Below are 12309 nucleotides of genomic sequence, written 5' to 3'. Positions count from 1 at the left end.
TATATATAGACGCTAGGTACTAGAGTCTAGAGATGGTTAGTTTAGGTACTAGAGATGATTAGTTTAGGTGTTAGAGGTTATACATATTGAACCAAATACTAATAGATATAGATATATATACATATAGTATTTTGTTCAATATGTAGACCCGTTCAAACCTGCGCTGTGTGAGTTGGACAAAACATCGTTAGAACTTGTTAGTTATTTTAAATCAGAATTAATATTTAATATCCACACCTTTTTCTCTAAATATTGAATCTACACATTTCCCTCACATGGGGTCGCTGGTTCAAGTCCGACCTCGACCAACCGTCATGTGGTGCCGTCGGTGTGTCAGTGTGTGTGAGTTAAGACCCCGGTGGCCACAGACGCGGGGGCAGGTGGAGGTATCGCTATTTACTGCCAGGATGAATTGAGCTGCATAAAAAAAGATGTTTGCTTTCATGATCTGAATTCCCCCCCCCCCACCCCCGGAGAGCCAGGCCCAGCGGGTCCAGGACGCTCTGGCCCAGCTGGTCCAGGACGCTCTGGCCCAGCTGGTCCAGGACGCTCTGGCTGGTGGACAGGTGGTTAGTAACCCAACCGGGGGAGATGCACCTGAGGGTCTCCGGCCCCATCAGGTAGTACCTGTCCACGTCCAGGACCTCCCGTGCCCTCCTGTGGACGCCGGCTCCGGTGAGCTGCCCCTTGCACTGGGGGCAGGACAGCCTCACCTTCCACCGGCGGTAGGGCGTCCACACCAGGAGCCGGTGCTGACACAGCGGTCTGGTGACGGGACCTGGCTGTAGAGGAGGGCTGGAACCGGGGGCTCATACCAGAGCTGGACGTCCGGGCGCAGACGCTGGTTCCTCCACAGCCTGGACGCAATCCAGCGCTGGTCCTGCTGGGGAATGGCCTCCTTCAGTTCCACCGGCAGCCAGAACTGATCTGGAGCAGCAAGAGGAGGAGCAGGGAGGAGACCAGGAGGAGACCAGGAGGAGACCAGGGGGGGACCAGGAGGGGACCAGGAGGAGACCAGGAGGAGACCAGGAGGAGACCAGGAGGGGACCAGGAGGAGACCAGGAGGAGACCAGGAGGAGAAGGGAGGAGACCAGGAGGAGACCAGGAGGAGACCAGGAGGAGACCAGGAGACCAGGATGGGACCAGGATGGGACCAGGAGGAGCAGGGGACCAGGAGGAGACCGGGAGGAGACCAGGAGGAGCAGGAGGAGACCAGGAGGAGACCAGGAGGGGACCAGGAGGAGACCGGGAGGAGACCAGGAGGAGACCGGGAGGAGACCAGGAGGAGCAGGAGGAGACCAGGAGGAGCAGGAGGAGACCAGGAGGAGCAGGAGGAGACCGGGAGGAGACCAGGAGGACACCAGGAGGAGACCAGAGGGACACCAGGAGGAGACCGGGAGGAGAGACCAGGAGGAGACCAGGAGGAGACCAGGAGGAGGCCAGGAGGAGACCAGGAGGAGCAGGGCTCCTATCTGATACAACCTACATAAAGAAAATGAAAAAGATTATGTATCCGCTACACGCTACAGAATCTAAGACCTGCATAGAGGTCATTACAGTTGCACTGACCAGAGGGGAAGAGCTGGTCCTCACAGCCGACATGACAGGGCTGGATGGAGGCAGAGAGAAAGGGGAGACAGGCCTGTAGAAGCTGGGACTGGAAGGGGGCGTCACTCGAGGTGGGGTAGCTGACGGAGTGCTTCTCCCAGACGGGACAGCGGCAGGGCTGGAGGGACGCTGGGAGAGAGGGGGAACGGAGCTGATGAAGTACAACTACAAAACAAGGATAGTGTTTGGCTGTATGGCTGTTCTTAGGCATCAGGCACAGCTAGGTACATGATTACCTCAACAGGCCTCCTAGTCACATTGACATTCGGCCTGGCTGCAGCAGACAAAGTCCCACTGAACCGCGCTTTCTCAAACTGAAACTCAAACAAGAAGTCTTAATAAAATGGTGTTAAAAATAACATCATAGCCTACACACCAATTCCATACAATAATACGCATGAAAGTTATGTAAACACACAGATCTGAGATGAGTTGATCATGGTTAACCAGGTGAATGACCGGTGACCACGCTGATGTCTGCGGTTTCACTCATATACAACTATCTGAAAATGAAAATGTGAGGCGCTTTTAACGTCGTAATAAAGGTGCGACGTGGCTGAATGAGGTCGATTTCTGGGAGTTGGCTTCCCATACATGGACATATTCAATACGGTTGTTTCCTGCTTGCGAGACGCAGGGCGCGCGCAAACATACGCAAACACAGTAACACACACGGACCCGCCCAATTTCATAAGTTTCATTTTCTGTTTGGTCAGCGGACCGATAATCCACACGTGAACCAAAGTGAGTAAAGTTATGTCATTGGTATAATTTATAGCCTCATATTCAGGGCAAGCTAATGTGTAGCTAGATAAAGGTAGAGAAGATGACCGTGCATACACATTAATAACTTTAGTATTCTGGGATATATGAACACAACACGCATATTACAAGATAACCTTAGTATTCTGGGTTATATTACCATCAAAGGTAACATTTGGCTTAGTAGATTTCAAAATTGATAGGGTTGTAGGCCTAGTTAATGTTAATTTGCCGATGGTAGATAGTATTCGTTACTGATGATTGTAACGTAGAGGCCAATGCAACCCATTCTAGTAACAACGCGATTGATATCTTTATAGGTGTTAGTTATTGTTGTCGACTGTCGAGTTATATTGATATAAGTTTCTCTTTTCTAGACCTCCCGAATCCGTAGGGTATAGACCACCTCTGGATTTTATTAACAAAGAGTTCAGAGTATTCCCATCTAGACCTCCGCTAAAATGGCTGAAGAAAACCCTCCTCCTCTCACACATTACCTGACTTGCAACGTGTGCACTGAGATCTTCACGGACCCGGTGTCTCTGGGCTGTCACCACAGCTTCTGTTCCAGCTGTCTCCAGGACTTCTGGGGCCAAGCGGAGAACAAGAACTGTCCCGTCTGTAAGAGGAAATCCTCAAAGGATATAGGCGTTAACTTTTCCATCAAGGAGCTCGCTGACTCCTACGCTGGAAGACAGAGGTCTGGCCCCTCTGATGAGGCCCAGGTGGTCTGCACTGAGCACTTAAAGGATATCAAGTGGTTCTGTAAGGACGAGCAGAGAGCTGTGTGTCATGTGTGTGAGTTCCCTCACCACCAGGGTCACACAGTGGTTCCTCTAGAAGAAAAGGTCCAGGAGCTGAAGCAGCAGCTGAGACCAGACCTCACGGCCCTACAGGCCAGGAGGAGGAGATACCAGGAGCTGGAGGAGACGTATGAGGCCATGGTTCCTCACCTCGAGGTACAGCGGGTGAAGACCGAGGGGCGGATAAGAGCAGAGTTTGAACAGCTTCACCGGTTCCTGAGAGAGGAAGAGGAGGCCAGATTGAAGGCCCTGAGAGAGGAAGAGGAGCAGAAGAGGAAGAGGATCCTCCTGAAGAGGAAGACCCTTCAGGAGCAGATCCGGTCTCTCTCAGAGGGTCTCTCGGCTGTAGAAGCAGACCTGCAGAAGGACGGCCTGTCGTTCCTCAGCGCTTCCACTCGCTCCCGGACCAGCGCCAGAGCCCTGCTCTCCGGTTCTGATCCCCAGCTGCTTCCTGGAGCGCTGCTGGACGAGGCCAAACACCTGGGAAACCTGGCCCACAGAGTCTGGGAGAAGATGGGGCAGAGGACCACCTTCAGCCCCGTTACTCTGGACCCAAACACTGCACACCGCTGGGTCTCTCTGTCTGATGATCTGACCAGCGTGAGACAGGGCGATGTAACCCAGAAGGTTCCTAACAACCCAGAGAGGTTCAGTCAGTACGCTGAGGTTCTGGGCTCTGAGGGCTTCAGCTCAGGGGAACACTGCTGGGAGGTGGAGGTGGGAGACCTTCCTATCTGGAGAATAGGTGTTGCGAAAGAGTCAGTGGAGAGGAAAGGAGAGCGTACTCTTTCACCAGCTAAGGGAATCTGGTGTTTATCCTATACCAGTGGAAAGTACACTCAGGGTACTTGTCAAACCCTGACATTGAAGAGGACTCCAGAGAGGATCAGAGTCCAGCTGGACTATGATGGAGGGAAGGTGTCCTTCTACGACCCTGAAGACATGACTCTCATCTACACCCATCAACACACTTTCACTGACAACATCTTCCCTTATTTTAGTGTTGGAGCAGCAGGTAAAGCCCGGACCAAAGCTGTTAGAGTGTGTAGTGACTCCCCACGCACTAAACCATGTAAATGAATGTAACCTTGTCAGTTCTGTTTGCCTGCTAGAGTCTCTAGTATGTAGAAACACGGTATCATATATCTATCTATCTATCTATCTATCTATCTATCTATCTATCTATCTATCTATCTATCTATCTATCTATCTATCTATATATATATATATATAATGATCGGGTAATATTCTAATAGTAGAACAAAGAAACAAATCGACAGGTATATTACAACAAAATAATATGAGTCCACCTTGTGGTCAATGTATGGAATGACACATAGTCCACAGAGCAAGAAAACACTGCCTGCAGTTACACACACATATATATATATATATATATATATATATGTGGATCAATATATCTAGTTGTGTATATATGAGTATAGTATCATAGGCGGTAGAGGATGGTCAGTGAAGGTCTCAGTGCAGCCTGTGGATCATTAACAGTGAGGGGTGTGGGTGTTTTCTTGTTAACTGGTATAAATGGAATTGTACGTTTAATGTTGATAACAAGGGTCTGTAATAGAACCACACACGTAGAGAAATCAATAATATTGTTGACACAATATTGTTATGTTAACACCTACACAAGAATCACATGGGGAAATAATAATCATCTATCAAACGGTTGGTTGTGTAATTCTATTACTCTTGGTTTTAGTCAATGCTGTTCATTCCTGTCGGTTTATAAATATTCACGCAGGGTATAGAAAGGTGTAAGGGTTTGATTCCAGGGTTTAGGGTTTAGTAACAGAGGAAATCAATCAGAACATAATGATGAATTAATTATCATGTTATTATGTTATTAATTATTATGAATAGTGATTATTCAGATCAATGTGATTCCATTCCCGTTAACCAACTAAAAGTTATTTCTTACAATAAACATGTGTCGGCCTGTTCTATGATTCATGTCGTTCATAACGCGTACAACAGGAAACCTTCTTCACACACTTCACAACCATCCGCAAAGTCACATAAAAGTTATTACTTTAGCCTAATATATATTATATATATATATATAGACGCTAGGTACTAGAGTCTAGAGATGGTTAGTTTAGGTACTAGAGATGATTAGTTTAGGTGTTAGAGGTTATACATATTGAACCAAATACTAATATATAGATATATATACATATTGTATTCTGTTCAATATGTAGACCCGTTCAAACCTGCGCTGTGTGAGTTGGACAAAACATCGTTAGTTATTTTAAATCAGAATTAATATTTAATATCCACACCTTTTTCTCTAAATGTTGAATCTACCCGTTTCCCTCTCATCAAAACGTCACACTTCCATCAAAGATAATGAACCCGAAGACAAACCTCCTCCCAGCCGAACACAGACAGATGACGTCGTGGTAGAGTCGTGACGGACAGACGGTGAGCGTCAGAAGGAACACCGCCCAGCTAGCGGCTGACGGCGCCTCATGACCACGGGGTCGCTGGTTCAAGTCCGACCTCGACCAACCGTCATGTGGTGCCGTCGGTGTGTCAGTGTGTGTGAGTTAAGACCCCGGTGGCCACAGGGTGGGGGCAGGTGGAGGTATCGCTATTTACTGGCAGGATGAATCAAGCTGCATAAAGAAAGATGTTTGCTTTCATGATCTGACCTCCCCCCCCCCGGAGAGCCGGGCCCAGCTGGTCCAGGACGCTCTGGCCCAGCTGGTCCAGGACGCTCTGGCCCAGCTGGTCCAGGACGCTCTGGCTCGTGGACAGGTGGTTAGTAACCCAACCGGGGGAGATGCACCTGAGGGTCTCCGGCCCCATCAGGTAGTACCTGTCCACGTCCAGGACCTCCCGTGCCCTCCTGTGGACGCCGGCCCCGGTGAGCTGCCCCTTGCACTGGGGGCAGGACAGCCTCACCTTCTACCGGCGGTAGGGCGTCCACACCAGGAGCCGGTGCATAACACAGCGGTCTGGTGACGGGACCTGGCTGTAGAGGAGGGCAGGAACCGGTGGCTCATACCAGAGCTGGACGTCCGGGCGCAGCCGCTGGTTCCTCCACAGCGTGGACGCAATCCAGCGCTGGTCCTGCTGGGGAATGGTCTCCTTCAGTTCCACCGGCAGCCAGAACTGATCTGGAGCAGCAAGAGGAGGAGCAGGGAGGAGACCAGGAGGAGACCAGGGGGGGACCAGGAGGAGACCAGGAGGAGACCAGGATGGGACCAGGATGGGACCAGGATGGGACCAGGAGGAGACCGGGAGGAGAGACCAGGAGGAGAGACCAGGAGGAGAGACCAGGAGGAGACCAGGAGGAGACCAGGAGGAGCAGGACTCCTATCTGATACAACCTACATAAAGAAAATGAAAAAGATTATGTATCCGCTACACGCTACAGAACCTAAGACCTGCATAGAGGTTATTACAGTTGCACTGACCAGAGGGGAAGAGCTGGTCCTCACAGCCGACATGACAGGGCTGGATGGAGGCAGAGAGAAAGGGGAGACAGGCCTGTAGAAGCTGGGACTGGAAGGGGGCGTCACTCGAGGTGGGGTAGCTGATGGAGTGCTTCTCCCAGACGGGACAGCGGCAGGGCTGGAGGGACGCTGGGAGAGAGGGGGAACGGAGCTGATGGAGTACAACTACAAAACAAGGATAGTGTTTGGCTGTATGGCTGTTCTTAGGCATCAGGCACAGCTAGGTACATGATTACCTCAACAGGCCTCCTAGTCACATTGACATTCGGCCTGGCTGCAGCAGACAAAGTCCCACTGAACCGCGCTTTCTCAAACTGAAACTCAAACAAGAAGTCTTAATAAAATGGTGTTAAAAATAACATCATAGCCTACACACCAATTCCATACAATAATACGCATGAAAGTTATGTAAACACACAGATCTGAGATGAGTTGATCATGGTTAACCAGGTGAATGACCGGTGACCACGCTGATGTCTGCGGTTTCACTCATATACAACTATCTGAAAATGAAAATGTGAGGCGCTTTTAACGTCGTAATAAAGGTGCGACGTGGCTGAATGAGGTCGATTTCTGGGAGTTGGCTTCCCATACATGGACATATTCAATACGGTTGTTTCCTGCTTGCGAGACGCAGGGCGCGCGCAAACATACGCAAACACAGTAACACACACGGACCCGCCCAATTCCTTAAGATTCATTTTCTGTTTTGTCGGTGGACCGATAAATAATCCACACATGAACCAAAGTGAGTAAAGTTATGTCATTGGTATAATTTATAGCCTCATATTCAGGGCAAGCTAATGTGTAGCTAGATAAAGGTAGAGAAGATGACCGTGCATACACATTAATAACTTTAGTATTCTGGGATATATGAACACAGCACGCATATTACAAGATAACCTTAGTATTCTGGGTTATATTACCATCAAAGGTAACATTTGGCTTGGTAGATTTCAAAATTGATAGGGTTGTAGGCCTAGTTAATGTTAATTTGCCGATGGTAGATAGTATCCGATAGTATGATTGTAACGTAGAGGCCAATGCAACCGATTCTAGAAACAACGTAGGCCTAATTTATATCTTTATAGGTGTTAGTTTAGTTATTGTTGTCGAGTTATATTGATATAAGTTTCTCTTTTCTAGACCTCCCGAAACCGTAGGGTACAGACCACCTTTGGATTTTATTAACAAAGAGTTCAGAACTAAGGAACGCATCCGGAGAGACTACCTGTCTATACCTCCGCTAAAATGGCTGAAGAAAACCCTCCTCTCAAGCATTTCCTGACCTGCAGCGTGTGCACTGAGATCGTCAAGGACCCGGTGTCTCTGGGCTGTCACCACAGCTTCTGTTCCAGCTGTCTCAAGGACTTCTGGGGCCAAGCGGAGAACAAGAACTGTCCCGTCTGTAAGAGGAAATCCTCAAAGGATCTAGTCGTTAACTTTTCCATCAAGGAGCTCGCTGACTCCTACGCTGGAAGACAGAGGTCTGGCCCCTCTGATGAGGCCCAGGTGGTCTGCACTGAGCACTTAAAGGATATCAAGTGGTTCTGTAAGGACGAGCAGAGAGCTGTGTGTCATGTGTGTGAGTTCCCTCACCACCAGGGTCACACAGTGGTTCCTCTAGAAGAACAAGTCCAGGAGCTGAAGCAGCAGCTGAGACCTGACCTCACGGCTCTACAGGCCAGGAGGAGGAGACACCAGGAGCTGGAGGAGACGTATGAGGCCATGGTTCCTCACCTCAAGGAACAGCGGGTGAAGACCGAGAGGCGGATCAGAGCAGAGTTTGAACAGCTTCACCGGTTCCTGAGAGAGGAAGAGGAGGCCAGAGTGAAGGCCCTGGGAGAGGAAGAGGAGCAGAAGAGGAAGAGGATCCTCCTGGAGAGGAAGACCCTTCAGGAGCAGATCCGGTCTCTCTCAGAGAGTCTCTCGGCTGTAGAAGCAGACCTGCAGAAGGACGGCCTGTCGTTCCTCAGCGCTTCCACGCGCTCCCTGACCAGCACCAGAGCCCTGCTCTCCGGTTCTGATCCCCAGCTGCTTCCTGGAGCGCTGCTGGACGAGGCCAAACACCTGGGAAACCTGGCCCACAGAGTCTGTGAGAAGATGGGGCAGAGGACCACCTTCAGCCCCGTTATTCTGGACCCAAACACTGCATCAGGCTCACTCTCTCTGTCTGATGATCTGACCAGAGTGAGACAGAGCGATGTAACCCAGAAGGTTCCTAACAACCCAGAGAGGTTCACTATGTACAGTAATGTTCTGGGTTCTGAGGGCTTCAGCTCAGGGGAACACTGCTGGGAGGTGAAGGTGGGAGACCTTCCTACCTGGAGAATAGGTGTTGCTAAAGAGTCAGTGGACAGGAAAGGAGAGTGTACTGCTTCACCAGCTAAAGGAATCTGGTGTTTATCTAATGACAGTGGAAAGTACAATCAGGGTACTGGTCAAACCCTGACATTGAAGAGGACTCCAGAGAGGATCAGAGTCCAGCTGGACCATGATGGAGGGAAGGTGTCCTTCTACGACCCTGAAGACATGACTCTCATCTACACCCATCAAGACACTTTCACCGAACACATGTTCCCTTATTTTAGTGTTGGATCAGCAGGTGAAGCCCGGACCAAAGCTCTTAGAGTGTGTGGTGTCTCCTCACGCACTAAACCATGTAAATTAATGTAACCTCGTCAGTTCTGTTTGCCTGCTAGAGTCTCTAGTATGTAGAAACACGCCGTATCATATATATATATATATATATATATATAATGTAACTGCTGGCAGTGTTTTCTTGCTCTGTGGACTATGTGTGTCATTCCATACATTGACCACAAGGTGGACTCGTATTATTTTGTTGTAATATACCTGTTGATTTGTTTCTTTGTTCTACTATATGATTATTACCCAATTATTTTATTTTATTGGGATCGTGGGTACAAGCGGCCGAGATGAGTTTTCTCAGAAGGGTGGCTGGCGTCTCCCTTAGGGATAGGGTGAGAAGCTCAGCCATCCGTGAGGAACTCGGATTAGAGCCGCTGCTCCTTTACTTAGAAAGGAGTCAGCTGAGGTGGTTCGGGCATCTGGTAAGGATGCCCACTGGGCGCCTTCCTTGGGAGGTGTTTCAGGCACGTCCAGTGGGGAGGAGACCTCGGGGAAGACCCAGGACTAGGTGGAGAGATTATATCTCAACACTGGCCTGGGAACGCCTCGGGATCCCCCCGTCAGAGCTGGTCAACGTGGCCCGGGAAAGGGAAGTCTGGAGCCCCCTGCTTGAGCTGCTCCCCCCGCGACCCGACCCCGGATAAGCGGACGAAAATGAAAAATTACATTTTATTTATATATATATATATATATATATATATATATATATAACTGCAGGCAGTGTTTTCATGCATGTATGTATATGTGGATCAATATATCTAGTTGTGTATATATAAAGTATAACAAGTATAGTATCATAGACGGTAAGGATGGTCGGTGAAGGTCTCATTGCAGCCTGTGGATCATTAACAGTGAGGGGTGGGTGTGTTTTCTTGTTAACTGGTATGAATGGAATTGTACGTTTAATGTTGATAACAAGGGTCTGTAATAGAAACACACATGTAGAGAAATCAATGATATTGTTACGACATTATTGTTATGTTAACACCTGCACAAGAATCACATGGGAAAATAATAATCATCTATCAAACGGTTGGTTGTGTAATTCTATTACTTTTGGTTTTAGTCAATGCTGTTCATTCCTGTCTGTGTATTAGTCTACCCTCACTGTTTGGGACGTATCGGTTTATACATATTCACGCAGGGTATAGAAAGGTGTTAGGGTTTGATTCCAGGGTTTGGGTTTAGTAACAGAGGAAATCAATCAACATAATGATGAATTAATTATTATGTTATTAATTATTATGAATTGTGATTATTCAGATCACTGTGATTCCATTCCCGTTAACCAACTCAAAGTTATTTCTTACAATAAACATGTGTCGGCCTGTTCTATGATTCATGTCGTTCATAACTCCTCCAGAAGCCGTCCTGACGCGTACAACAGGAAACCTTCTTCACACACTTCACAACCATCCGCAAAGTCACATAAAAGTTATTACTTTAGCCTAATATATATTATATATATATATATAGACGCTAGGTACTAGAGTCTAGAGATGGTTAGTTTAGGTACTAGAGGTTTAGATAAGATAAGATAAGATAGAACTTTATTAATCCCCCGTAGGAGAAATTAGTTTGTTGCAAAAACAGCCGTGGTGGAAGGACACAGAATAAAAATACAATGCAATAAATACAAAGTGCTAATGCATAAGTAGACGCTTATAGTTAAAAAATAATTGATTCAATGATTTAATGTTGTCAACGGAATGTTGATTTGACATAGTTTCAATGACTGTTTGCTCTCTGGGTAACCATCTCTAACCGAACACCTAAACTAACCATTCTGACCTCACACCTAAACTAACCATCTCTGACCAATCCAAACCTAACATATAACCTGATTTCAGAATCCTGTAAAGAGAAACCTTGTCTTTATGGATTCATGAATTCAATGAATTCATCCATTTAGGGGCGGCAGTAGCTCAGGAGGTAGAGCGGGTTGGCTGGTAACCTGAAGGTTGCTGGTTCGATCCCCGGCTTCTCCTAGAGTGTCGAGGTGTCCTTGACAAGGTACCTAACCCTGACTGATGTCGAAGACAGACATCCTGTCTGTCTTCGACAGCTGCTGCTGGAACAGAGACTTCCAACTCTCCAGCAGTAGCGCCCCAAGGCCAGACATGCGCCCAGCGGGAAAAACCCAACCAACCAACCAAGACATAAACCATTCGGTGTATGTGTAGTGCAGTGGTATTATGTCGGCCTCACGACAACGGGGTTCAAGTCCAACCTCAACCAACCGTTCTGTGAGACGCGTCATTACATTAAATAACATTAACTATCATGCACTCATTAGGCCATACTGTAAGTTCCCCTCATGGTTCAATGCCACTACTTTTTATTTTACTTCATGCTTCATGCCATTTGTTTAACAACATAGCAAACATGAAGTTGAAACAAGACTCATGAAATATATTAAATCTTTACATTCATGTAATGAAAAGGGCTTATATATAATATATTCAAAGAGACGACTGATGGTTTAAGCTGTTCAATATTGTGCTAACTAACTCAAGAACTACTGTCAAGGTATTTCATAGGATAGGTACCTATTGTATACATGCGCCACCTCTGTGTCCAATCAATGCTAACTCAATGCTGTTCGCATTGAGTTAATAAACAAACTTCAGAGAGAGAATTTTGGTTCATGCCTATTGTTAATTAACAACTTAACAGAGCAAGTGTAACAGGGTGTAATATCCCTTTAGTTATAATTACACAAAATTGCCTTTTACAGTTTTATTACCTGAAGTTTAGCTTTCCAGCTGCCTTATGTGCCCCTTTCTATTTGATTTTGTTCTTTGATTTAGCTCCACCTCCTTCCCTAATCCCTCCCACATCTCTGAGAACCCCATGTTTGCTGTCCCCCCCCCCCCCCCCCCCCCCTGCCCTCTTCCCTTTTGTTCTGATTCTCTTGGGAAGTGGTGTGTGCATTTATTTCCCCCCATTTTGTGATCAAGTCTTTAACCAAATTATAGTTTACCATTCTTTATATTAATTATTTT

At 47.4% G+C, this 12309-nt stretch overlaps 2 protein-coding genes across 2 annotated transcripts; both read left to right on the top strand.

The window, feature by feature from the left end:
• The first annotated feature begins 2275 nt into the window (after positions 1 to 2275).
• LOC130403767 (E3 ubiquitin-protein ligase TRIM35-like) lies at positions 2276 to 5146 on the top strand. The gene is made up of 2 exons (XM_056608237.1): positions 2276 to 2352; positions 2748 to 5146. Exon 2 carries the CDS (start codon positions 2832 to 2834, stop codon positions 4251 to 4253), a length of 1422 nt encoding a protein of 473 aa, XP_056464212.1. The 5' UTR covers positions 2276 to 2352; positions 2748 to 2831; the 3' UTR covers positions 4254 to 5146.
• Positions 5147 to 7301: 2155 nt separating this feature from the next.
• LOC130403766 (E3 ubiquitin-protein ligase TRIM35-like) lies at positions 7302 to 10768 on the top strand. Its single transcript, XM_056608236.1, has 2 exons — positions 7302 to 7400; positions 7799 to 10768. The coding sequence occupies exon 2, from the start codon at positions 7904 to 7906 to the stop codon at positions 9326 to 9328; it is 1425 nt and encodes a 474-aa protein (XP_056464211.1). The 5' UTR covers positions 7302 to 7400; positions 7799 to 7903; the 3' UTR covers positions 9329 to 10768.
• Positions 10769 to 12309: the final 1541 nt, after the last annotated feature.

This window comes from Gadus chalcogrammus, chromosome 14 (assembly GCF_026213295.1).
Source record: "Gadus chalcogrammus isolate NIFS_2021 chromosome 14, NIFS_Gcha_1.0, whole genome shotgun sequence".
NCBI classification, from domain to species: domain Eukaryota; kingdom Metazoa; phylum Chordata; class Actinopteri; order Gadiformes; family Gadidae; genus Gadus; species Gadus chalcogrammus.
This window is presented reverse-complemented; position numbering and strand designations above follow the sequence as displayed.